The sequence below is a fragment of the Festucalex cinctus genome, chromosome 19, assembly GCF_051991245.1.
Source record: "Festucalex cinctus isolate MCC-2025b chromosome 19, RoL_Fcin_1.0, whole genome shotgun sequence".
Lineage (NCBI taxonomy): Eukaryota > Metazoa > Chordata > Actinopteri > Syngnathiformes > Syngnathidae > Festucalex > Festucalex cinctus.
Genome location: NC_135429.1, coordinates 5,816,202 through 5,842,691, shown reverse-complemented (window position 1 = coordinate 5,842,691; position 26,490 = coordinate 5,816,202). Strand labels below are relative to the sequence as shown.

The 26,490-nt window shown below is 41.9% G+C and overlaps 3 protein-coding genes across 13 annotated transcripts in view; 1 reads left to right on the top strand and 2 right to left on the bottom strand.

Annotated features, from left to right (window-relative positions):
• Positions 1 to 11,202, bottom strand: part of ubap2l (ubiquitin associated protein 2-like) — a 15,538-nt gene extending 4,336 nt beyond the window's left edge. The window contains exons 1-25 of one of the 8 annotated variants that reach the window (XM_077507061.1): positions 10,318 to 10,519; positions 9,019 to 9,157; positions 8,382 to 8,459; positions 8,159 to 8,269; positions 6,970 to 7,141; positions 6,790 to 6,891; positions 6,677 to 6,722; positions 5,699 to 5,805; positions 5,563 to 5,622; positions 5,123 to 5,175; positions 4,933 to 5,018; positions 4,476 to 4,638; positions 4,190 to 4,388; positions 3,771 to 4,105; positions 3,438 to 3,607; positions 3,241 to 3,361; positions 3,036 to 3,075; positions 2,551 to 2,755; positions 2,399 to 2,465; positions 1,956 to 2,274; positions 930 to 1,018; positions 793 to 846; positions 633 to 714; positions 324 to 544; positions 140 to 239 (exon numbers count right to left, since the gene is read on the bottom strand). In XM_077507061.1, coding sequence (XP_077363187.1) covers positions 140 to 239; positions 324 to 544; positions 633 to 714; positions 793 to 846; positions 930 to 1,018; positions 1,956 to 2,274; positions 2,399 to 2,465; positions 2,551 to 2,755; positions 3,036 to 3,075; positions 3,241 to 3,361; positions 3,438 to 3,607; positions 3,771 to 4,105; positions 4,190 to 4,388; positions 4,476 to 4,638; positions 4,933 to 5,018; positions 5,123 to 5,175; positions 5,563 to 5,622; positions 5,699 to 5,805; positions 6,677 to 6,722; positions 6,790 to 6,891; positions 6,970 to 7,141; positions 8,159 to 8,269; positions 8,382 to 8,459; positions 9,019 to 9,117 — 3,079 coding nt within the window. In that variant the 5' untranslated portion in view covers positions 9,118 to 9,157; positions 10,318 to 10,519. The other 7 variants (XM_077507059.1, XM_077507060.1, XM_077507054.1 and 4 more) reach the window with 7 other exon arrangements.
• Positions 10,093 to 12,583, top strand: LOC144007427 (protein C1orf43 homolog). Its single transcript, XM_077507090.1, has 7 exons — positions 10,093 to 11,132; positions 11,201 to 11,302; positions 11,382 to 11,490; positions 11,554 to 11,607; positions 11,680 to 11,846; positions 11,912 to 11,970; positions 12,125 to 12,583. The coding sequence occupies exons 1-7, from the start codon at positions 11,070 to 11,072 to the stop codon at positions 12,330 to 12,332; spliced, it is 762 nt and encodes a 253-aa protein (XP_077363216.1). The 5' UTR covers positions 10,093 to 11,069; the 3' UTR covers positions 12,333 to 12,583.
• Positions 12,570 to 26,450, bottom strand: tuft1b (tuftelin 1b). 4 transcript variants are annotated; one of them, XM_077507076.1, is made up of 13 exons: positions 26,286 to 26,450; positions 25,931 to 26,141; positions 25,245 to 25,298; positions 15,694 to 15,792; positions 15,535 to 15,609; positions 15,389 to 15,454; positions 15,220 to 15,309; positions 14,481 to 14,588; positions 13,831 to 14,054; positions 13,630 to 13,735; positions 13,359 to 13,442; positions 13,134 to 13,228; positions 12,570 to 13,030 (listed from the first exon to the last, which is right to left on the bottom strand). In XM_077507076.1, the coding sequence occupies exons 2-13, from the start codon at positions 26,033 to 26,035 to the stop codon at positions 12,958 to 12,960; spliced, it is 1,179 nt and encodes a 392-aa protein (XP_077363202.1). In that variant the 5' UTR covers positions 26,036 to 26,141; positions 26,286 to 26,450; the 3' UTR covers positions 12,570 to 12,957. The 4 variants fall into 4 exon arrangements, with proteins under 4 accessions (XP_077363202.1, XP_077363204.1, XP_077363205.1 ...); XM_077507078.1 differs by having other exon boundaries at positions 25,931 to 26,094; positions 26,168 to 26,443; XM_077507079.1 differs by having other exon boundaries at positions 25,245 to 25,291; positions 25,931 to 26,442.
• Positions 26,451 to 26,490: the final 40 nt, after the last annotated feature.

The following is a 26,490-nucleotide window of genomic DNA, read 5'->3' as shown; positions in this document are numbered from 1 at the left end:
ATGCAAATGCACCATTTAAAAATATTTTTCTTAGTTCATCTGGGGTTACAACTGCGACTTTGTGGCCTACAGTTGTAGCACTGGGCTCACGTCATGTCATACAACGCAAGACCTGTCGTCTGCATTCAAGGTGGCTCACCAGTACTGTATCCATGGGAACCATAGCCGCTGGCCTGTTGGAAGGGTGTGGCCGAGGCGCCGACATTCACTCCGTGCTGCTTTGACGAGGTAGGAGCCACCTGGAAGAAGCCCAAAAAAATATCCCTCGATTTCATCCAGAAAGAAAATAAAACCTTTGCATTATTTGCGTGTCCAATCCTCACCGGGAACACAGCGGGCCCGTATTGGAAGGTGTTGGGCAGACCCGGCATACCAGTGTAGTAGGGCAGGCTCGTGTAGCTGTAGCCCGGCGGCAGCGCCGGGTTGAGGAAGGGCTGCTGGGTGGAGTGGTGCGTCTGGGTCTGGTTCTGCTGCTGATTCTGTGCCAGCGTGGTAGCAGGGGCCGGTGAGGACGCGTCCCCTCGACCAAACTTGGATAGATCACCTTGAGTGAGGATGATCACGGGGAGGGGTGGGGGGAGTTTCAGGATACAATAGAAATATGCTTACAAATTTGTTGAGGAAATACTCACCAGAGTACGGGTTGTTTGTCAAGCTGGCCTCTCTTCCTGTCAGCGCCGTTGTTGGGGTTGCAAAGGGAATGCTGTAATAATCCTGGAAACGCACACAAAAAGGAACAACATTATGACACAGGAAATGATGGCTCGCCTCGCATGAAATATTCCAACTTACCAATGGTATTCTCGTCTGCAGCATCTGCAGGTCGTCGTAGCCGTACACCTGAGTCTAACACGAGACGTCTTTATTACACAACGCGCACACATTGCATTTGTGCTTACACACACACACACACTTTGTAAAGCACTCACTGGGTAGGGATGCAGTAGTCCCGGGGCCATGATGTATGGATTGGGCAGCAGAGGGGGCACTCCGGGGGGCAAATTTGGAGGTGCTTTCCCTACATTTAACAGCAAAAAACACGACTTGTAAGCTGTAATGCTTTTAGGGCTGCAGTAGGAAAATAAGAATTACAGTCAATATTTGTAAGAAAAACATTTGCGCATATCTTATTCAACTATGTGTGACAAATTGAAGCAAGCACGCTTCACTTCTTAGAGTAAAATAGGCCCTAAAGAATATTGGGAAAAACTTTTAAAGTATGTTTAGTACGTTTGATGTGTTTAAAACATATGAAAAGAATTAAATGAGCCCATGTTGGACATTTTGACAAATATCGACATTGGCCTTTTTACGAACCTGGAGGCCGATAAAACTGGTATCTCACTGAACGGTGACTGCTTGCGAACGAATCGGGATTTGTAAAATGCTCAAAGACAGGTTTTAGTTGTCGTAAAGACATTTCGATTCAAACATATTCAGACAAATTTTCACTGTTGGCGAAGAACTTTTACGAACACTGAGGAAAACCCCAAATTAGCTACATTCCTATGCATTTGTTGCTCAGTGAGCTCCAGGGAACTTTTCATTTATGGATTTATTTAAATTTACACTTTATAAAAAATGATGCTGAGAACTCCATACACTATAAAAAAAAAAAAAAGAAAAAAAAAAAAAGAAAAGTGTTGAAATTTTGGAAACCTATTTAATTTATCACATTCTGATGACCCTGAAAGCTTCCTCCCATTTTGTAATAATTTTTAAACTAAGTTCTCAATTCTTTATATGTTTAAAATTAAAAGAAAATGTCAATTTAAACAATGCTGACGCTAGCATTTTCATTTTTACTGCTATTGAATATCGGCTTGTACTATTGCGGTCTCCTTGACACTAATAAAAACATATCGGTCTAACATTAGAAATGAAATTAAAAGTGCAGGAGGACCTAGAACAGAACCGCCCTGAACAATAGTACACTGTATTGACGTATGGCAGACCTGAGGATGCTGCAGAGCTGCGCGATGACAAAGAAGTCGCTGAGGAGGGCGCGGCGGAGGCTGCCGCCGCAGAGATCGAGACGACGGCGGGGGAGGAGGCCACGCCCTGCGCACCCATGGGCGCCGCATTGATACCCATTGGCATGTTGCTGACGGGGACGGGGCAGAGGCCGGACGGGGCCGATACCGGGGGCCCCAGTGACACCTGCGCTGCGGCAGCTGAGGAGGATGACGAGGGGACCGATGACGACACGGCAGAGACGGAAGGGAAGGAGGACGAGGAGGAGTGGAGGCTGGAGTCGCCATCTACGTTAGCGTGCTGCAGAGGAAAGAGGCGGATATGACTGATGACATTAGAACGTCGTAATCTGTGTGTGCGCTGTAGGAACAGACTAATAGAGTATGGAACCAAAGATGGCCTTGTGTGATATGGGGGATCTTACCAGTAAGCTAGAGTTGGCTGTTCGACCTGAAGATGGCGCAAGGCTGTTCTGTTGTGATGACAGCGCACTGTAACGAAACGCTGCAGTTTAATCACGTCTGCTTTACTGACAGTTGCGGACCATATGTGATGGGAGTCGACTTGCGACATCACCTATTGTGCTGAGGAGGTGGGACGGTGCTCGCCGGCAGCTCTTCGCCCTGCCCAAGGGGGGCGAGTGGTGCCTGATTGGAAGTCGCAAGCAAGGAGGCCGGGCCAGAGCTGCCGTCAATAAGTGGGCCCATGCCGGCGACCGGCGTCTGTGGGGCCGCCGCCGAATCTGACGTGGGCTTGACCGCTGCTGCAGAACCCGCTGCAGCTAGAGAGAAAAGAAAAACAAATGAGAAAAGAGTAAGTGAGAAGAATTAATGAGAAAAATATAAAACAGAAAAGAAAAAATGTGTAAATGGAATTAATGAGAACATTAATAAATGAGTAATAAATGAAAAAGAATTAAATGAGAAAAAATACATGAGAAAATAAAATGAGAAATTAATAAAATAAAAAAAATGCCTAAAACTAAATCTAACATGAAAAAAACTATTTCCACTGTGAGGCAGCAAATCATAATCAAAATCATCAAGCAACAAGATACTTGCCTTCCACAGATTGTGCCACTTGCAGTGAACTGAAGCCGTTCTGTAAAAGCAACAATGATGGTGAGCTCACTGGTTTCTATGGAAACAGCCTATTGAGAAGTCAAACAGGACTGCGCTTTGAAATGCTCTCGTAAAGAAAGAAAAAAAAAAAAAACGTTTAATATTCAGAGCGTCAGAACATCTGGCCTGGATGTTTGACTCCTACCTTAGGCTGCATGTCCTTCTGTGGAGAGGAGGAGACGGAGGGAGGGTAACGCCGCGTCTGAGGTGCTCTCTGCTCGTACATGTCCATCTGGCTGGAGTTGGAAAGAGCTGGAGTTGATTCACTGCAGATTGACAGGTCATGTTAACTGATTGTACTTGACGATCGCAAGGAGACGCTTGCATTTCCTGTTTACAAACCTGTTGGGGGTTGAGTAGAGACTATTCTGCATCGGGTTGACGGGCGTGGCGTTGGAGGAGACCGATTCGTACTCGGGCAGCGTCTCCGAGCCAAACTGCAGCGCTCCGAACTGAAGGTTAAGGCCAGAGATGTCTGTCGAGCCAGGCATTTCCACTGCCATTGATGGAATCTGAACAAGGATGAAACATTTTAAGACAATGTTTTTCTTCGCTGCTGCATCTGCTGTAGATGAACAAGTGTTGATTGGTCTTAAAATAGAATTCGGATTCCATAAACTGAAATCCCCTTGTATAATGGAAGCCCCCAGTTCATTAAAGGGCATATCCACTCACCTTTGTTGCAATGGAGGTCCTCTTCTTCTGCGGTCTGAGTTTGTGTTGCTGCAGAGGGAGCGGACTGGAGCCCTGTGCGTCCGAGGAACTCGGAGAAACCTGCTGACCCAAAGATGTGACCGGTGCCATTTTGGGAAGTGAGGAGGCGGGCGGCGGCACGACGTGCGGCGAGGACGTTGTTTGCGGCGGCAAGGAGGAAGCGGAGGAGGCGGAGGGAGGCAGGAAAACTTCCAACATGGATGACGTGGTGGGGGTGGTGGTGGTGGCGGCGGGCTGGAAGGGCGGACGCTTAGCGAAGGGCGTGTGGATTGCCGACTCTGGCTGAGTCTTCATATCTGCACAGGAAAATACGATCAAGAGTGAATTCGACTCCTAAAAGTGATTCCAATATGGGTACATGTCATGTCATGTCATCTCACCATATTGTGCCCGTGAGTTGGCAGTGTTGTCCCAGGATGGGGGGTTGGCGTTAGGGACCCCAGTTTGGGAATGCTGGGCGGCCAGCTGAGCCAGCGCCTGGGCAGTTTTATACTGCTCCAGGAACTGGGAGCCGGTGGTCCCGCTGGTACTTCCTTTCTGGTCCGCTACCTCCCCAAAACTCTTGTTCAGCATGCTGACCTGCCACCAAAACAGTGCATCAGTGGTGACACAAGCCAGAGGGGGAAAAAAAAAAAAAAAAAAAAGAAAATCATCATGACCACTCACCATGCTGTGCTGGGTGTAAGGGGCGCCGGAAGAGGTTTGGGACATAGGGGGTCCTTGCTTGGAGTTGCTGAAAACCAGCGACTGGGTGGCTTCCATGGGTTGGGGTTCCGTTTCAGACGAGGAGGACGGGGGAGTCTTCCCCAAGAGCACCGCGAGGTCAATCCTACGGAGGAGGAAATGAGAACATTAAATCAAGGACTACAATGTCTCCTTTAAAAGTCATTTTCTCCATGTCAATTGAAATACAAAGTTTCTTTTGCACAGAGCCTTCACACTTCTCTCGCAAAACTCGGACCAAAAGCCACATCTGTTTCAGCTCTGACCTCCAAAGGCAAAAATTTGACAGCTCTACAAAACCGCTAATAACTACAGTTTTATATAAAATAGCGACACTAAGGAAGGAAGGAAGGAAAATGATGGCTTGTACAGACAGTGTAAAAGTGGGTTATTGTCCCACCTCTGTCCTTTGGTGATGGTGACATTCTCTTGCGGTGGTGGAATGGTCGCCACACTGGAAGCTGTGAATATCTTGGTCTCTGACAACTACCAGGTATGAAAAGAAAAATGTCAGACAACTTATTTCTGGACATCGAAACAAATATAGATCAAGTTCCATAGAACAACATAAAAAAAGTTGAAGTACTCACATCCTCATTCCAGTCCTCAGTGCCCCATTCTTCCGTGGGCGCCCTCCAGGCACCTGCGAGTGGGGCATAAATCTCTTCAGCACCAGTGACGGGCACGAGAACTAGGTCACTAAAGTACCTTTACTATATCACAGTTCATTGTTTGCACACCCACTCTAACACGATATGTTTAGTTGCAGAAACCTGCAGCCTAAAACAATACTTTTCTAGATATTTACAGTATGGCTTTACTGTTATGCTCTTATGTTAAGTTTGTTAGAATGTGTCTTTGTGAGAAATCATTTTTGAGGATGGTAGACATAAAAGAAAAGGAATAAACAGTGACGAAAACCTCTGTAAGGCTACAGCAAAGGTTTTTGGCATGCAGTAATAGGTCTCAATATCGTGGATGTGAGAAATGGGAGTTGCACTGTACGTGAAAATGCACATTAAAGGATTACCAGGTGCAGAGTCAAACTTGGCTGGGTAAGTCGTTCCCTCTCCCGGAGAGTATTCCAATCCTGGAAAGAAAAAGAGTTTTAAACTATACTCATTCACTGGCAACATATAAAATATGTGTTTTCTATATGTGCTCACGAGTTCCTTCTTCCGTCTCCATGCCACCTGTGTTGTTCCAGGTGCTGCCTCCGCCGTAGTTTTCATCCGTCTGACTCGGTTCAGCGTAGTCGGCAGGGTTGAACGTTCTGAAAAATACAATTGAAAAACAGACAATTTTCCTTTTCAGTTGTTGAAAAAGCACTGATTGCATACTTGTGTAGCACATCCACTTAAGCGTAATGGGCACGCTAATCAATAAAACGTGTGAATAAGGAGCGCAGCAGAAAGCATACATCAGACAAATTGAAACCACCAAGCGCTTGCACGCCATCTCCTTCATATCACTTCCTGTCTTTTATTTTATTTTATTTTTTTTTATCAAATCTGATACATGCATGCGTGTGATGAGGAGGAAATTACAGGCAACTCAAGGAGGCACAAATGAAACCATGCCAGCAGAGACTTCATTTCGTGTGGCTGTCTGAAGGCAGCAACGGCTCATGTATTGGGAAGGAAAAAAAAAAAAAAACATCAATATTCAGTAAGAGCTGAACTGTATTTTGACATTGAAGAAATATCTGCTGACACAATCTGACTTAGTGTGGAGACTTTTGGCTGGATTTGGTGCCTCGGACTTGAGTTGGATATGTATAGGATAAGACATCAGGTTGGGAGTTATGAAAGAATGTTGTAGGAGTCACGCATGGTGGACAAACTGAATAATCACATCTCAAGTTATTTCCCCTGAAGCGTTCAAGGACGACTGGAGAGTCTTTTTTTTGTTTGCATAAACTGTGTCACAACAAATGGACTGGTCGTTTCAGCTTTTAAGCATACAACACTGAAGAGATGTTGGCCGCCACAGTTTCGTTCCACAGGCTGAACCACGTCCACCTCTGCCGCGGATTAACACTAAACAATAGATTCAGGGTCCTACTCTCCTGTGGCCATGGCAACAGCGGAACAAAAGGCCCCCCTCTCTGGCCGTCTAAGGACATGCAGGTGTTCCCTCCTTACCCCATGCCCTGCGCTGAGAATCGGCCTCCTCGCCGTCCTGACGCTCCTAGAAGCAAAAGCAAAACTTGAGTTTGTTCACATGGAAACGTTCATGACAACTGCCGACAACTCACCGAGTGTGCCTCTTCCTCGTCCACGCCCCCTGCGGCCTCGCTCCGCGCCCCTGCCGACCACTGCTGCCTTGCCGCCATCCAAGCCGTTTTCTTGACCTCGAACTGGAGCGAAGGAGGAGGAATCAGACATGAAGGAACAACCGGTCCCAAATAAAAGACAAATAACATTAACAGGCGTACACTCTCTCCCTCTGATGGCGCCGCGACCCCTGCGAGGAGCGCCCCCTCGTCGACGTGCTGCATCCTTCTCCAGTTTCTCCCGGTTCTCTTTCCCGTCCTCTCCAATCTCTGGATGGCTGGCCTCCTTCTGGCCCGACACGCCTTTCTTCTTCCCTACCATCTCCCACGAGTCCTGGGATCAAATAAAATCTATCTTTAACACAGAGATGCCACAGAGATGCCACAAAGATGAAAAAAAAAAGGATATTGTGCTTTCACATATTGACTACGGATATAATGATATCCAAACATCACGATACAATATTATCACGATATGAAGGTCACAATATGATAATTGTCACGCTATTGTGGGGAGGCTGGCGATACAAAAATGGTCACAATATTGTTGAAAAAAAACACACACACACAAAAACAAAACAAAACAAAAAACAATATTGTGTTTTTGTACATTACAGCAATGCATATAAACAACCTCCTACTATATCTAATATTTCATATTGAGGCAATTACTTGCTAATGGAAGCACACATTGAGTTCCTTCACATATTGACTCAGTTCACAAGCATATTACGTGTGCCCCTTCATCTAACCATTAGCGTGGATATTAAACATAGAAGGGCCCAAACATGCCTTGTGAAAATTAAACTGCACTAATAAACTAGCCAACGGAGGGTGCTAGAACTTTTTATAACAGCGATACAGAATTAAGGCGGAAAATGTTGGATCAATGTATATATTGGTGCCGTTTTTACTTGACTGTAGCAGGTTGAAAGCATAATCAACTTTACTAATCCACATCGTTTAAATCTTTAAATCGACGAAGCGTTAATCCTATTTTTTGTCATCTCCGATAATTTACAGAACACTTTGGCCTCGCCCGTCTTTTTTTTTTTTTCCTATGTGGAGCAGTGAAATGTCCGGCCGACAATGTAACACAGTCTTCATGAGTCTGCGAGTGAAAGAGTCCGCAAATAAGATGGCTGTGGACAAGTGCTAGCTTTGACTATCCCGATCAAGCCAGTCTTCAAATTTTCGTACTAGAGGGACTGGAGGTGAGAAACAAGAGCAACAGAGTGACATGATGTTCACCTCCAAAATATTTAACGGTGCTATAGTGCGCAGGCAAAAAATGTGTGACATGCATAAACATTACAAAACTGTGCTAATGCCGTCGCGGAAGAAGACTCACAGTGTCTGGGCTACCCTCCAGTAGCACATTGATGGCTCTGTTGACATCGCCGTTGCAGTCGTGCAATGCGATCATAGACTCATCCTGGTCCTTGCCTGTGATATCAATCAGCTAGAAAATAAAAAAATAAAATAAAAAAATAATAAAGAAAAAAAGACAGAACGGCTCTCTTGAAAAGCCCGGAAGCAAACCTCAAAAATGGACAAAAGGGAATATTTGTCACCTGTTTGACCTTCTCCTCAAAGTCTGCATCGTTGTGGTCTGAAATCATCTGCGCAAGTCGGATCTGCTCTGCGGTGGCCTGTTGCCAGAGGACACAAGCACATTTATCGCAATGGGCTTCAGATGACAACAACAATCTGGGAAAAAAACATTATTCCCTCTCATTAAAATAACCCCCAGAAAGTGGAAAATTACCAGAACAGAGACAGAAAGTTGTTCCTCCCTCTATACTGTGCTGGTATCATTTATAAACAACAAATGTAAAGAAGGTCTAAAAATATCAGTTTTGTGGGCAAATTGGCTACAGAGTGCAATATCCCTTTAGAATGGTGAACAAATGTTGGTTCAACTTCATCCCTCTTCTTTGTTGGTGCCATTCAAAAAGAACAGCAACACAAAAAGGACAGAAAATGTGTCCCTTCACTCCATCTTGATGCTGTATGTATAGTAGAACAGGAACCCACAAAAAAGGTGGGAAAATGCTAGCTTTACAGGTCATATTAACGCAAAGTTAATCATCATCCAAGAGGATAGTATCAAATTTTTGCTTGACCCTTGAGGAGTACTTTTCCACTTTGGGGTGGTGTTGATATGGGACATTCCACTTTGAGTTGAACCGAATGTGAATGAGGGTGTACCTGAGGCCTTTGCTTGTGCTGTGTCTGGCCCTGTGTCTGGCCTTGCTGTGTCTGTTCCCAGCTGCCCCGGGCCCGGTTTCCGCCCATGGACGTCATCATTTACAGTATATACAAACAAGTTATTTACAAGGAATCACACCTGATGAGCGAAAGAGCAAGAGAGATGCCTGAGTGACCTCATCACACACTTCCAGTAACACAACATAAAGGCAATGCAAGAGGTGTGCACACATTAGATAAGGCTCCAAGGTACAACACAGCAAGTGCGCAACGACTTGTTTGCAAGTCAACAACATCACTGTCAAAAATGAAAGTAACCTAAGAGGCGCACTGTGTGAAGCGGTAGCAGCATCACAACGGAAAAAGCACTGGCAACCACACTTTAGGGGGACAGCAAAACGGCAATAGGTCACATTTGTGCGTTTGTGCTGTGCTGCCAACCTCGTTATCGAAAACGACTGCTTAATCTCGCACACGTTACGTAAAAAGCTCGGCTTGGACTGAAACACAAACAAGCAAGCCTGATGCTGAGGCCTTTCCATCTTATCAAACAAGTCGATTTAGCTATGACAATTTTAGATAAAATTGGAATAAGTGAGGGAGAAGGGGGTGAAAAGCATCAAGCTTTGAAGTCTTGGTGGGCTTCCGCCTCGAGCGGCTACACCTCATGGCGACTAGGCTAACTTTTAGCACGGGGCTAACGTTAGCTCGCGACTGTCGATTAACTACACACAAACCATTCAATGATAACCATATACATCTTATTAGCACAAACGCTACTTAGTTAACTACCTGAATTCGATTAAGTACGTCTTCGTGTTTGACTTAACCGAGCCAAGAAAAACAAAAGGAAATTTCCCCAGTAGTCGGATGCTAACGATTTAGCCACGCTAGGTTAACGAACTAACTGGACGTGGCTAACAGCTAAAGGCTAACTAGTTAGCTCGCAGCGATATTAATTTAAAGACCACAATAGCATAATATTGATCGGCACCTTTAACGTTAAAGGCAAAAAACAGCATTAAAGGGGCTTAAAAGACATGACCTCCGATTCTCCCTCGTCTCTCCCAAAAATGACAATAAATGCCACCGTACTGACCAAGAACCCGGCTCCAGACTAGACAAGACACCGGCCGACAAGTGGTCTAGTTCCCCGACCTTGCTAGGCGCTATTTTGGACAAGATAAGCACAATCGCCCCCCGCCCCACTCCCCTAGCGGAAAATTTGGCACACTAAAGTTGGGATTTTTTTTCCCTCGCATTTTTTCCCCATAACACGTAACAACAACCGACGTTTACCTGTTTCTCTTCCACTTTGACACCACAGAGCGCTGTGTCATGTGGTCTACCGCTGTACAGTGCTTGGAGGAAACTGGACCAACAAACATGTGATCACCAACTAATAAAGCTTTATTTTTTGGTAATTCTTTTTCACCTCCGGCCGGTGGCATGTCATTGCGACTGGTGCACATCAAAGATAACGTGCCGGCGAATGTTAGTACAGTGTCGTTAAAAAAAATAAAAAAAATAATAATAATTTATGTTCAATTAACAAAATAGATTGCATGGACTTGACCATTGGTGTGAAATTTTAGTTGCATACATAAACCCCAGAAAAGAACTGCAATGTTCATATGTAGTGAATTATAATGTAGAATATACAGTATATAAATACAGCATCCATTAGTATATGTTTAAACCGTAATACGCCACAATATGAAATAAATCCATCACAATTAAGTTTCCAATTTCCCCTATTCACTGTAATTACGGTAATTGTGAGGCGACCAACGCCGGGTTGAGCTAGCTAGCTTAGCCGAAAAGCGAGCCACCGTTCGCCGCGTAGCTGGATCAAATCAACCGTATGTTACACTGTCATCTCGTAGCTACAGATAATAACATCATTTAAAACAATGGATTTAGAAAATAGCGTCAGTTTTGCGCACTAGGAGACGACATTCGCTTCGAAGGTAGCGACATGCTAACTAGCGAGCTAATGTAGCTCGCTTGTAAAGTAGTATATAAACATTTATAAACACTTTGGTACCAACATGGCAGACTCGCCGCCGCTGTCTGGGGTTAATGTGGTTTTGGTGATGGCGTATGGCAGCTTGGTGAGTTAAATAGACAGTTTACGCTCGCTTCTACAGTAGCTTTTTATGCTAACGTTTTGATTTGGCAGGTGTTCGTGCTGCTCTTCATCTTCGTCAAAAGGCAAATTATGCGTTTCGCCATGCGATCCCGACGCGGTCCGCATGCACCCATCGGCCACAATGCTCCAAAGGTAAAGAAGAGAAAAACATATCATCATCATCATGATGTATATTTATATCAATTTGTTAAATTTGATACGTTTCTAACAGGGTCTGCGGGAGCAGATCGACTCCCGGTTGTCTCAAGTTCACGAGATCCGGTTCGAACCCCGTCTCTTGCCCGAAAATGATGCCAGGCTCAGGCGTGGGTCACAGCTGAGTAAGTTCCTGCTATTCCTTTCGTAAGGAGCATCATTGTTAATTAATTACTGCTACCTTGCAGGTTGCTATAACTACCTGTACAGGATGAAAACCCTGGATGCTATTCGGGACTCTGGTGAGAGACTCACATTGCACACCTTCGTACTTATTTCTCCATCGTCTTCATCATGCAATTCTGTATTGACAGACATCCCTCTGGAGGAGATGTGCAACAGTCCCAGCGCCTTCACGGGCCGAAGCTTTCGGAGCTGGCTGCTGGAGCTGCGTAACTCGCACTCGCTGATCAAAAGCAGCCGCGGCGCGCTCATCGACCGTCTGCTGGAGGGCTACGACAGCGCCCGCCACGGCACCGGGGTGCGGACTGTACACGGTTGCAAGCGTTTCATTTTGGATCATCTCATTCTTTTGTCACGTTTCAGGTGTTTGGAGAAGCAGAATTTCTGGAATATCAGCAGGCGCTAAACGAATTAGCAGATGTGTAAGTAGTATTCACATTTAACTTGAGAGCAAAGAACCATCATGGGCTCTTTGAGTTGATGTTCCAAGTGGTTGAGGCAAAACTACATCATTTGTAAGTCAAGCCAGTAATTTTCCAGCTTTTGAGGTTCATTTTGTTGCACTTCCTCTTTCAGTGTGAAGGCGTACTGGAGCAGCAGCAATGTCGAGCAGCAGCATCAGTCTGCGGCCAAGGGACTGACGGGTTCTCCGGCCCGCAACGCTCCGTCCACCATTCAGGTCACCTACCTGCCGTCGACCGGCCCGCGCAGCAAGAGGCCCAAACATTTCTTGGAGCTCAAGAGTTTCAAAGACAACTACAATACGCTGGAGAGCACTTTGTGACTGAACTGTGTGTGTGTATATATATGTGTTTATATTATGTGATTTTTCTAAATATTAATTTATTGGTGTGACCCCCTCAGATTAAAATGATGATATCTGTACAAATGTATTTGAGTTTCTTCACGAAGTTGGTCAGTCATCAGTGTTGTCTCAGTCCACTAGATGGCGCTGCTAGGTTGTTGAAAGACTGGCTTGATTTGTACATTTCAAGAGTATCTTGCAAAATAAAGGAAAGACTTTATTCTCACAGATTATGACTTTATTCTCATGTAATTATTTCTTCAATTTTGTTTACAGTGTTCCCCCTAACGCTTCAAATTTCCAAGTCAGTGAAATTCAGTCGTGTTTCTTTCAATTTACAAGCTAGCTAAAATAGCAAGTGTGTGCCTTGAAATCCAGTTTATTCACTGATTTAGTACACAAACAGAGTGAGTGCACTTCAATGTACATCTACATTTAAATTCACATTCAATACCACTCAGGACTCGGTGTGACTCTGTATTACATTATCACGCCTATACAGTCGTTAAATGTGTTGGGGGGGGGGGGCGTGATTATGAGCAGTGAGATGCAAAGCACTCATTAAATACATATTTACACTTTGTGATTAATCGCTGTCCGTCATTCACGACTTGATCTCGATGACTTTGATGAAGGGGAGGGACTTGTTGCTGTGTGTGGACGGCATCAGAGGTTTGCTATGACCCCAAAAAAATAATAAAAAAAAATCAATCAAAAACATGGTCAAACATGGAAATGGTTTCTTGTTAGCACAATTGGCGAATAGGACGTGTAGCACACCTGTAGATGACGACTGGCTTATTCTCGGCACTCTTGAGGGGTGGTGGGTCCCGTCCTGCCAGGAAGTGTTCCATGTGGTCATGCAACTCTCGGTTCTGTGTGCGCAATTGACATTTTTAAAAAGTGTAAATAATAAAGCTAAGAAAGGTGACAGGTCAAATACAGTAAAGTGAAAGCAACTTTTTTGTTTGTTTGTTTTTTTGTTTCCACGGTCTATGGTCTGACCTCGGCTTCCAGGAAGGCCACCTTCTCCTCCAAGTCCCCGATGGCTCGGTCTCGCTCTTGGAGGACTGTGCGGGAGTTCTGCAGCTGCATAGCACACATACACGCGCACAAAAACACAAGAGTCATGCTGATTTTCCAAAGGGTGACTAATTAAGGAGTTTGCTTTCAATGCACAATTACTTGATGTTCTTCTGACTGTTATTTCCTCACTAATGGCTTCCTGAGTACTTGAAAGGTTAAAGAGAGTGTGTGTGTGTGTGTGTGCGTGTACCTGTTCAATCATGTGTCGCACTTTCCTTTGTTGACTTTTCAGCATATCATCCAGGTGGTGGATCTTCTCCTTCAGAACGGCCACCTCCGTCTCCAACTGCCCACATCTGAAAACACACACTGTCAGTACCACTCGCACACAAATACCCACAAAAAAAACAAAAACGGTCTTTACAACACGCACACAAATACATTTCATGACCTGTCCTCTTTCTCCTTTCCTTCGCCGTTGTCCGCCTGAAGCCGCAGTAGCTCGGCCTCGCCGGCGGCCATTTTGTCCCGGAGGAGGCCGCTCTCGGCTTCCATGTTACCCAGCAGCCTTTGCAGCTCCTCCACTCGCCGGCCTCGCTCCGCCGACTCCGTCTCCGCCCGCTGGAGACGCTCCGACTGCGCATCCAAAAGCGCCCGTTGCTCATCCGACTCCATCTGCCAAGGAAGAAACTCAATTTTTACAACCTGTTAGTCTATTCTAGCTTATTTTAGAAATGTGCTATTTGTGTGCCTAGCCTAGCATGAGCCTAATCTAACCATATAAATACTAGGCTAAAATAGATTATCTTATTTTTTAAATGTGTTATTTGTTAGCCTATCTTGAGCATAATCTAATCATACAAAGGCTAGGCTAAAAACAGATTATCTTATTTTAGAAATGTGTTATTTGCTAGCCTAAGAGAAGATAAACTATTTTAGCATAGCCAAATCTAACCAAGCCTAAAATAAACAAAACTAACCTTGTTTAGTCAAGCCTTGTTTGTCTTAACCTAGCCTGATTTCACCCTTTCAATGTCATTTTAATGAAACCAGTTTCAGACGAGCATTCGAGGCTCCACCTCACTAATGATGCACACTCACTTGCAGCCGCTCTCTCTCCTCCCGATGCCGACTCTCCATGTCTTTCATTTGAGCGTAGAGGCGCTTGGTTTCTTCCCTCAAGTACTGCACATGATTATCGTCGACATCCTGAGGATACAGAAAAAAAAAAACGTAATGAGAAGCGGTGATTTGGGTTTTTAGATTAGCTTCTGGTGCTTGTGTGATTGATTTTCATGCTATTATTGTGGGAATGCTGAAGCATTCCCACATATTGTTATTGTGATTTTTATTCTCCACACGGTTTTTGCCGCGTAGCAACTCCCACATAATACTTACTTCCAATTTACACTGTTCAAATTTCACCTAGCTTCAACAATTCAAACCTCCCGGGGTATATATCGTCTGATTCCACATTACTTACAGTATTCGCACAATTTAACATTAAATATCAACTTTTCCACACCCACTTCCATATATATAATTTATCATCATTGGCACAGTTGGTAAAGTGCATTTGTCCAGTAAGCAGGAGGTCATAATTTATCTTTCAATTTACTTCATAAGCATTCCACATATATTCAAATCTTAGTATTCACTTATTAGAATTCAGCTTTCAGCATTCACACGCAATTTCTCCAGAAATTGCACTTAGTCTAGTCTTGGCTGAGACGTTCCAGTGTGTCTTTTGAATGCACTTCATTGATTTATTTTTTAATGGGGAGGAAGCAGAAAGATACACACAAAAACACACAAGTACTGTAAATGTTAATGATCTTACGTCATGGTCAGTGTAGTTGTAAATGTTGCCGTTGGTGACGGGTGTCAGGTTGTTGGGCATGTTGTTGACTCTGTAGCCATTGGTGGCATACTGAAGAAGAAGACAAGTACACACTCAATCCCTGCTGCGTTAACCTTCATTTTTACTTTTTTTTTTTTTTCCGACTTACCTTCTTGATGTTACTATTTTGTCTGGCCGCCATCTGCTCTCTCAGGGTCTTCAGACAGTACCTCACCTGAGCGTTTAGAAACATGATGAACAACCTGATCACACGTCACGGATTCCTCAATGAAAGCTCAAAGATGCCGCCCTCACCTCTTGTATCTGCGACACCTCGTCCGTCAACATCCTGACGCTGTCCGCCGTCTCGGGCACGTCGTCCAGGTACACCTGCCACACACGCACGTCGCTAAGTCCGCCGTACGTGCGACGATGACGACGCTAGCCAGAAAACACCAAAAACAGCTCACGCACTTTGATGACTTCCACGCTTTCCTCTGCGGGAGTGACGAGCTGGGCCGCGGCGTCCTGCTCGTCCGGATTCCTCGGCGGCACCAGTGCGACGCTGCTGTCCTGCGCGGCAGATGTGCAAGATAAGTGGACCCCGGAGGAGAGGAAAAAAACAAAAAACAAAGGGGTGTGGCTTGCAGTGAGACACATGACTGCCCTGGAGCTTCCCGCCATTGAGGATGCGTGGCGGCGAGACAGCAGCTGCCTGGCAACTCATAATAAGGGCACGTTTACACCCCTGGGCAAAGTCACGAGTCACTGGAGGAGCAAAAACAATCAGGCCACCCATGCCTTCACAACAACAACACTGTTTTCCATGGCAATAAGAAGAATGCAAGTACTCATTTTGGTTATTTGGCGTGACATTTTCAGGAGAAAGTATGTCACGAGACAATTTCAAAGGGTCACCGGATCAACACTAGGTATGTGTTTGGCTTTCTTTGTGACGCAAATGTCAAAAAAATGCCTCACAACATGATAAAAGTTGTTCTATTTAAACAAAAATATCAAAACAACCAAAGCTGAAATAATATATTTTTTTAAATGCATAAAAATACAACTTGAAAGTCACATAGAATTTCAATGAGAACTCAACTCAACTTTATAAAGCGCTTTAAGAACAGGCATTGCTGTATACACAGTGCTGTACATAAAACATAAATCGGTTGTGCCGTAAAGAATAAGATAACAAAACAAGAACAAAGCAAACATTTTGAAGAATGCATTGCGTGGCGCAGTTAATGACGTTATAAGGATGCTAATCCTTGTCATATCTATTTGTGTTACCAGTAATTGAATTTATGTCGCATTTAACACGTTTGTCGGTCTATGATTAAAGAAAAGAAAAAAAAAAATAATTAAACAAACCATAACTTTAAATTGCGTGTAAAATAATGACATCCAGGACGATTCCCCCCCATACAAGTTGCATTGCTCATCTGAGGACTGCTTGTGAAATTACAAATTCTATATATTTTGATTGTGGCCGGTTGATTAATTAGTCAGACAGTACAATTTTTTTTTATTTTTTTTTTAAACTTTACAAAATCATCTCGTGGGTCGGATTAAACCCCCTTGCGGGCCTTATGTTTGACACCCCTGTCCTAGACCAAAGCGCATTGAACCACGACATTCAAAAGAAAAATTCACAAACACACAGCCATAAAAGGTAGCTTTTCTCTCACGAAACACTTATTATTAATGTCACTGACGTATGTATATACACACTTGACATTGCCAAACTGAAGGAGCGTAATCCTTTTGGGGAACACCCAGCCTGTCAAAAAGCAAAGACTGACTTAACACCAGCTTTTCTCTTGAATGCGCAAACAAAACTCGCCGTTGGTGTTATGTAAGAATTCCGTCTGGCTTTGCGCTTTACATCTTATCAACGGCTTAAATTAGAAGCCGTCCTCTGTGCCAACTTGTTGATAACGTGCTTGATGCTAAGAGGCCAAAGGGGGAAAATCCCTAGCTCAGTTATTTTCTCAAACTTAAAACTTTGAAAATGCGCACTTTTGACAAGTGGTGGGAAGTATAATATTCCCAAAATTCTGAAAAAGCACTTTCTGGTGCATATAAATCAGTTATCATTAGCTAATTTACTATTTTTTTGTTAGACAGTTCACAACAAAAGCAGAGCGTAAAAGCCTGAGCCAACGCAAGCTAGCTCTTTAGACTGTATATAATTATAAACAAAATCATTTTTTTTAAATACACAAGTATACATTCTGAAGTTCAGAGTGTGAGTACTTGTGCCATTTCTTCGTGTGTGAACCTAAGCCACATTAATTGTTATAATTCTCTGCATGGGCGTTAGCTCGATCCATAAATAATGATATCAAATGGTGCCAAAAGTAACACAAACAAATATGTTCTGCTGTTGAGTTTGCACTGCAGTGATGCATTATTTGTAGTCACAACACATTTCACACACCAAAATACAGGTAGGCTGGAGATGAAATGTCACCATTTTCACAACTATTTTTCCAGGTTTCGCAGCCAGGTGAGAGACGCACACTACGCAGGTCATAAAATGCAATAGGGTCTTAAATCATCAAAATTACGTCACCCGAGTGGAAATGAGTTAAAGCAGAAGGTTTCGCACCACACTGCAGCACACTCGGTTTCCGTGGATACACTCAATGACACATTCCCCGAATGACGAGTTAGGTTGTTAAGTTGAAATGTGAGTGTTGAAAAGTCAAGCGCTAGGCTAAGCGTAATTAGCCGTGAAAAACGTTGACATAGAGCACAGTGGGAGGACAAGACAGCAAGCAAATTAGCAACTTGTTATTGTTAGATAAAAAAAAAAAAACACATTGGCTTGAATTGTGGAGAAAATACTCAGCAAATTCAAGTTGTTCTTTGGAATTTTCTTCCACAAAAAAACAGTTTTATTATTTGAAAATTAAAATTTAAAAATTCTTTCTCATGAAATTATAACATACATTTCATACATATCAGATTATAACTTAGTTCTTACTTAACAAATGTGTATTTCTAATAAAAATCTATTTTGTCCTACTAAAATTATTTATTTTTTTGTATAAAATTTACATGTTCTTTTGGAATCCTCCAACATTTAACTCTAAAATAATGACTAGTTCTTGTACTAAAAATCACACTGAAAATATTTTTCTCTTAAAATCCCAGCAAAAAAAAAATCTAATAAAATTGGGGTGGTTCCTACAAATTTGTGGAATATTTGAATATCATTCCATGTAAAAAAAAATCTTGATATGAATCTTTTTTTTTTTCTGCTCATAAAATTGTACTTTTAAAATAATTAATAATTAAAACTTTTAAAATAGTACTTTTTTTTTGCATAATTTTCTTTGATGAATTTCTCATAAAAAACCCAGACAAAAAAAAAATCCTGTGACATTTGCTGAGGTCTGTTCTGTGAATGTTCCACTTTTAGTTTAGTTTGGTTAATGTTAAAAACAGATCTTTCATAGTTTAAAAGTGTTAATCTTCCGAACGGATTCATCATATTTCCACGATTTCCCCTGGGAAAGTCAAATGTATCTGCACTATTAATGACACCAGACAGCAGACTATATAATTATCCTGCAGCAAAATGCGGCCACTTCAATGCTGACAAAAATCATGATTGATGAGAGAGCTTAATTGCCTAAATGTCAATGATGTAATGGCGGTTTCTCCAGCAGAACACCGCGTTCCATTCCTTCCATCGTGTCGACGGGGAAGCACCATCACATACTTGAGCGGCGCTTCGGGTAAGCAGTCCTGTTAACTATTTTGGCTTGAGTGACAGCGAGTTGAAATCTGCGAAAAACCATCAGCGAGTGGCTGGAGGCCCTCCACGCCCTGGGAGGAGTGCACAATGCACAAACCAAATGTTCTGCGCAACACAACACAGTATTTCCAAACAACATAGTTGAACAGAATGGAATCAAATGTACTGTCATTGCACAAGCATGAGTACAGAACAACGAAATACACTTAACAGTTGCAACCTGTCCAAGAGACATTCAAAATAATAATAATAAAAATAATAATAATAATAATAATAATAATAACCAACAGAGAGTGAAGGTCACGGAATGGAGAAGCCTGCAGGGTCGCCAAACGGCACGCCGATTTTCTAGTGTGTAACATTTATCTGTACACAGTTTTCCGAAACTGCTGAGATGTCACCTCACCGTTGTGACGTCAAAACATGCCTCACAAAACTGGAATTGTTTTATTCTTGAAAAATTCAGACTTAAAAAAATAAAAAATAAAAAAATCTAAAAAATATCTTGTAAAAATGATTAACATTACATTACAAATTTTTGGCCTGTAAGATCTCAACATTTTTACCAGAATTTCATTGATTTGTATAATTGTCTTAGAATTGTGACTTATTTTGCAAAATTCTCGCTGTATGAATTTATATACAATCCTAAAATACAAATCTAATAAAATTGTAGCTTTTGTATTGTCAATTATTTTTAATACTACAGCATTTTCTAAGTAAAAGTCCAAATATTTTTCTTGTAATATCATTTCCCCAGAATTTTACTTTTACAATTAATAACGTTTAATCACAAAATAACGTTATTCAGCTAAAATTTTGACTACCGGTATATTTTTCTTAATGTTTAGTTTTTTCTCTTATACAATATCTATTTTTCTTTTAATACTACAACTTTTTTTTACCTTTTTTCCCCCTTCAAAATGATATATTTTTCTGTCATAAAATGTTTTTTTAATTGTATTTTTTTGTCTTTTTTTTCTCCAATTTCTTTTACCCCAAAATTTAACTGTTGTCTAGTATTATTACAACTATTACAACTTTTTTCTCACAAAATGATGCTTTTCGCATAAAGTTTTCCTTATAAATTAAAATTTCCACATTTTTTATTTATTTTTTTTTAAATGATGTGAGCTTTTAAATAAAATGTTTTCTTCTCAAGTGTTTTTTCTTAAGTTTTTTCCCCCCCAATATTACCAACTCATAAAACTGACTTTGTCATAAAAATGTTTACCGGTAATATTTTTTCTTGTCATATGACTAAACAATTCCTGTGAAAATTATGACTTATTATGTAAAGAAATCTCAATATTTTTCCTCAAGTAATTCCAACGTCATTCCCATAAAATGCCATTTTTTCAGATATTTTTTTTCCCTCTTAATATTACATTTTTCGCATGCAGCATGCATTTTTGACAAAATCTGCTTTCACTGCGAGCAAGTCAAGATAAGAAGACGATAAGATAAAACGGGGCGGAGATTCGCACACTTGGCAAAGCGTCAGGCGTGCTTCGCTAACGATGACTGACGTGCATGCGACGGGTTCTACTACTACTGCGTCAGTGAAAGCAGCACGCAGGAACGAATTCTATTTTCCGACGTGGCGGATCGACACGGAGTATTGTGATGAGACAATAGCTAAAAACGACGACGGACAAGTTGTCAGGGAAGTGTTCCTTTTGACACGGCCGCTGCAAATATGGTGGTGAGGTTCACAGGCCGCAGGTGAAAATCTGTGACAACGGTGCAACAACAACGTTCGCGCCAGTGCGTGAATTCCAGCCGTCTCTTGGTGGGGACTGAATGGAGGTGCTTGTTATTTGTTTGTTTTTGTATATAACCAAGCAATGCGACAAAACACAACATACACCATTACAGTAAAAAAATCTAAACAAATCTATGTACACCTACCACCAATCCTCAATTTTCTGGCTTTCGAATCAGGAGGCGATAAATTGAAACACCACCAACAATTTACTGTTGGGATTTTACCTTGGCGTGAAAATTCAACATTCCGCATCGTTTGCAAAGTTGTCATTGGTCGGTACTACAGAACTAATGGTAACCTTACATTATATAATTTAGAGTCAACCAAAGATGACACCGAACCGGTCACCATCCAGTCACAGGGCATGAATAGACATGAGAAGGCAGCAATTGAAACGCTCATGACAAAGCAATTTGATTTGTTTTCCACAGTGCAAAATCACAACCAAAAGAAAAAATGTGGTACTACGCTACATTTTGATATTTTCACATGCAGCTCCTGACTGAATCACAATTAGTGGCTGCAAAAAAAAAAAAAAAAAAAAAATCACAATTACGCTTTTGGTGATATCTACCTGCTCAAAGACGAATGCCACGGTGGTCTTCCTGGCATGGACCAGGGGAGCTGCGATCCAGACAGCCGGCGTGAGAGTACGTGAGAGAGTATGTGTGTGTATGTGTGAGTCAGAGCGTGGGAAGCCTGCTCGCCTTAAATGGCTGGGTGAGGCTCGCCAGCCAGCCGCCCAACCCTGTTTTGACTCCGGATGGTTCCACGCTCGTATGGTCCAGCTGCGGCTGCTACAGCATCCCCTGCAGGACCACACTGCTCACTACAATCAATTGAAATTATGTTATACTGTTAATTAGTCTTCTATTATAGAGATGAATTATTCATTGAGTATCCAGGCGACAGTGGTGTAAATGGCAGCAGTGTGAGGAATGTATTACGTAAGGTAGATTAACGAGTGTGTTTGAGTCTTATGAAGACACCTCAGAGTGTGTGCAGTGTCAACACACAACTGAGCAAGCCAACTACATGCCACCTGCTGCACTGGCATGTTACTGTTTTTATAGGATTGTTTGTACAACAAGCAAGCAATTCATGTCCTCAAACAAATTCTCTCCCATGGGACATGCAAACTAAGCGTAAGCGCTACGCTAATGCTAAGCCACAATGTCTGCTTCTGTGGCCTTCGCTACATTTTACTTAGCGACGCTTGCGACGATAGCGCTTTCACCGCTATGCTACTATTATGCCACAATTTCCACAAAAGTTATATGGTCATCGTCACCTTTTGCAAACGAGTTAGCTACATGGTACCACCTTTGATTGCTAGGCTAGCACTTTCACTGCTATGCTACCATTTTTGTGACTACACTGTCTATGCCAGGGTTCCCCAATTCCGGTCCTCGAGTATCAGGTGTGTTAGTATTAGGGTTGCCAACTGTCCCATATTAGCCGGAGCGCCCCATATAATAATTTGTTATGTCTCGTACGGGACCTCAAAAGTCCCGTAAAAAAATTCTCAATTCTTACACGAAATGCAGCAAACGGCATCTTTGCCATTTTTGGACCACGGCTGCTCCGGTAGGTTGACGAGTGACAAGGAAGTTGCTTGTAGCCAATAAAATGAGTCGCTGGGTGTGACGTTATGTGGAGATCTTGTAAGGTAAGAGAGGCAACTAGAGAGAGAGAGAGAGAGGCAATTTCTGGTTTCGTCACAGCTTCATGTCGCCTACACTCTCAACGCCGATCTTAATACGTCGGCTGCGAACGTAGCGGCTTATACTGCGTATGTGGCTAGAAAATAATAATAATAATAATAATAATAATAATAATAATAATAATAACAACAATGATAATGTGTTGTCTTGTCCGGTCGGTTAGGAAGACAGAATGGATAAACTGTAAGAAAGAAAAGAACGAAAAGTCTCCATGGAAAAAGTAAATTTGCTGAGTCACGCTCCTCTTTTGCATTTAATTTTTTTTTCGCACCTGTTTTTTTTAGGTAAAGAGGCAAACTGTGGTTTCTTTGAGGTTTTGTATGAGGTTACATTATGATGGCTTGCAGTAAGGATTAAAGGCAATGTATAAACTTTGTGCATTTCGAATCTAATCAGAAAATACGCCGATTTCACACATCATGCTCACACCACCATGGCACCGTGCCGATGAGAAAGTTGGCAACCCTAGTTGGTATGCGAAAAAATGGAAAACCTGCAGGACTCCGGCCCTCGAGGACCGGAATTGGGGAACCCTGGTCTCTGCTATCGCTAATGTCACAATTTCCCATCTCTCCTTTGAATTTTTAGCTTTTTATTGGGCTTTTCTGGCATTCATTCACTGTAGCTCAAGTGACAAAAAGGCTTTGTTCACGCAACACAATATGTCTACCAAAATGTTCCTTATGCAAGAAGTCAAAGAACATGCGCACATCCAAAAAAATGCAGGCAATAAAGGCAGAAGTAGCTTTCCTCTAATGTTTCATCCTAGCGGCAAATCCTTCCGTGACATGACTGTATTTGTCCGGGCTCGACAGTGTACTTCTGCACTTCCTGGATAGTTTTTAAATTGTTCAGTCCTGCCTGCAGTCTGCAAATCGCATTCATGCAACGGCTTAGGGCAATAAAAACACTGTTGAACAATGCTGAGACTCTTTTACAAAACACCTTTCAATAAATCATAAAAGCCCAGGTGGCGCATAATGTAATTGTTGGGGTAAAATTATGTGATTATGTTGCGTTATGTGAAAAATATTCAGGTTTGAGGAGGAATACAGTTCCAAATATGTCTTGTGCAACTATGCTATATACAATTTACCAAAAAAAAAAAAAAAAGATGAAGTACGCCTATTTGTCTTGAGGAAACTGTGCAACAATATACAAATTCTTGTGCAGCTACAGTACGTGCTGCTGCCTTGGATGTAACAGTAGTTACAGTACATCTTGAATAGACCTGTGCGAACAATAACTAAGGTAATTTCAGTTGCGGTGACGCGTGTTTCTTAAGTGGATGACGCAACAGGCCGCATATTTCTTTGAGGATACAAAACGTTTGAGGTAGCACAAACATGCCCCAAAACTAGCAGAGTCGTTAAAACGTGACTCATCCTAATGATACAAGATTGCCTTCTTGGAGACTGTTGCTGTTCCCATCCGTCAAGCTCTCGGCTCTCTATCTCATTATGAGCTCCTCAAAGAAATGTTTTGAGACACCGGAGTGGAGTTCTAAACCACGACTGAAACATTTCAAGTAACTAAGTAGCACAAATTTGGCTAAAGGGCATCATAAATCACACCGACATTACGTCAGGTAAATAACAACTAAAATGGGTCCTGACAGGAAAAGGTTCAGCTGCTTTAATTTTGACAGGGATGCAGGTTAAGCTGCAGTGAAAGTACAAGACAGTACTTACAGTGACACATCATCACTTGGTTAATAACAAACCGAGCCTTGTGACACACACTATGGCAAATAAACTAAAGGCAATGACCTACTGATTCCCGGCACCATTCTTGCACAAAAAAATAGGAATATCTAATATCTAAACAGTACTTGTTTTAGAGATTTTTCTTAAATAATTATGATCATTTTCAATACATTATTAGAAAAAATACCAAAACAGAGCACATAAAAAAAAGGCTAGCTGTGAGTGAGTCGACACAATTAAACAAACTGTAACAGAAAAATAGTTGTTAAAATAAATAAATAAATCACATCCTACATATTGTTGATAAACTACTACTGAACACCAGTAGTCTAATATTAATTTAATAACTCTTCCTCTAAAAGTTTAGTTTTTCATTAATATTTCAGTTTTTTAAATATATTTTGGTAAATGTTTCCTCATGTTTTGTCCCAAATATTTGTGCATTACTTTCTAATATTTTTTTATATTTCTTTCTATTTGTGCACAGTATTTTTCCGCTATCATTTGAGTATTTTCCAGTCTTATTTTTGGACTTTTAAGAATACACAGGATGGGTCTATTTTTTCCTATATTTGTGAATGTATATTATTTCTCGGTCGTATTTATATGCTATTAAAACAACAAAACAAAGAAGTTTAAAACAACAAAAATACTAGCTGTGACTTAATAAAATTAAACTAATAATAAAAAAGTGGGGGAAAAAAACGAAAGGCTGACGGTGATGACGTCATTCAAGAGCCTTGTTTTATTTTGTCATTATTTAATAAATACATATTTTGACTACAACTTTCTTAAAACAAAACAAAAACGTTAGCCATGACTTCTTATTAGTATTTTATTTTATTTTACTTTTTTAACGTAATGTTAGCAAAGTGCTGGGCACTGTATGGCATTACCATACATATAATAATGCTGTTAAAATTATCTTTGGACGACAACAAACGCGTTTGGTTATTCAGATGACACGACAAAGTTGGGATAGGTGGGTTAGCTAGTGGAGTTAACGAGTCAAATAAGTTAATGAGTTAGCTGGTTAGCTTAACTTAGTTACTCACGGTGCTCATGCTTGGCCGGTGGTCGTCGTCCGTCTTCCGGTTCCCGCCTGTCATCTTGTCCGGTCCACGCAGCGTGCAAAAACAGACGCACGCACAAATTGAGTGAGAGGCTGTGTAAGGTGAGAATGTGTATGTGAGCTGCACTGACGTGATGTCTTTTTATGTATGTGTGTGGGGGGAGTGTGTCCAGGTGCAAGTCGAACCTTGCAGGTGTTCTTTTTCTTCAAGACAAGCCTCGTGTCAAGTTGCCATGTCAACCAGACTTTTTATTACCTTAATTAACCCCATTCTTGTATATTCTTTTCAGCATTATATGCGTTTATGGTCTTGTCTTATGATAGGCGGGTGTCATTTAAGTGGTAAGTGGTTGTTATGTAATGCAAAAAGGATAAGATCTTTTGAAGAAAGTTAAAAAAAAATAGCATGAAAATGTTTGGAGTTGTTGAATAGTTTTGTTTTTATCATATCATGACTAAAATTTGTTTTATTTGTGCTTTTTTCATCGAACAATGATGTGTTTTTGTCTCCCCCTAGCGGACATTTGTCTAATTTTTGTCTTTTTTTTTTAATTTAAAAGTTAAATACAACTGAGCTGTAGTTAGCAAATGCATTGTACTGGATTAAAAAATAAAGTCGAATACACTTTAACATTGTGTACAGTTTGAACATGAAAGTAGTTTGCTGACCTGAGAGAGGTTGACGTCGACTCCGTGCGTCAAACATCGGCGTTTAGTCCACCACAGCATCCGGCCCTCGGACGCCTGCCTCATCTTCTTCCAAAATGACGCCATGGCCTCTCAAATGTGACTATTTGTCACATTTTGCCGTGGTACAAGCGTTCAACACCTGCCTGCGACGCCTGCAAGCATGTTAGTCGACTTAATTCTGCGTTGTGACCTGCAAATAGGATAAGCTTGATTTACCTCACTCGTGCCAAACTCGTTTACCGTGAGAAACACAGCGAGTGATCTTCCATATTCAAGCCTGTTAGGAAGGAAGGAAGGGTGTCCACTCCAGAAGTTGACGGTTGTTTTTACTTACAGGACGAATGCGCCTGTAAGATGTTTAGTTCATATGACTCAAGTCAGATGATGAAATTTTGGAGAAATGTTGCTTATTAGCTCCAATTTTGTTGTCTGCTGTTTGGTCTTCACAGCTGGTCTGTTTACATATCTGCTAGCTCAAAAAATGCTCTTTTCTTATTCGATTGGAGAGTTCTTGAACCCTCCTTACGGCAGCTTGATGT

Excerpts from the sequence above, each read along its gene's own strand:
- LOC144007427 (XM_077507090.1), top strand. The coding sequence starts at position 11,070 with ATGGCAGACTCGCCGCCGCTGTCTGGGGTTAATGTGGTTTTGGTGATG. Across the intron at positions 11,303-11,381 it reads TCGGCCACAATGCTCCAAAG|GGTCTGCGGGAGCAGATCGA; the intron begins GTAAAGAAGAGA and ends CGTTTCTAACAG. Across the intron at positions 11,491-11,553 it reads CAGGCGTGGGTCACAGCTGA|GTTGCTATAACTACCTGTAC; the intron begins GTAAGTTCCTGC and ends GCTACCTTGCAG.
- tuft1b (XM_077507076.1), bottom strand. The coding sequence starts at position 26,035 with ATGGCGTCATTTTGGAAGAAGATGAGGCAGGCGTCCGAGGGCCGGATG. Across the intron at positions 15,455-15,534 it reads AGGTGTCGCAGATACAAGAG|GTGAGGTACTGTCTGAAGAC; the intron begins GTGAGGGCGGCA and ends CTAAACGCTCAG. Across the intron at positions 13,229-13,358 it reads TGGCCTTCCTGGAAGCCGAG|AACCGAGAGTTGCATGACCA; the intron begins GTCAGACCATAG and ends TTGCGCACACAG.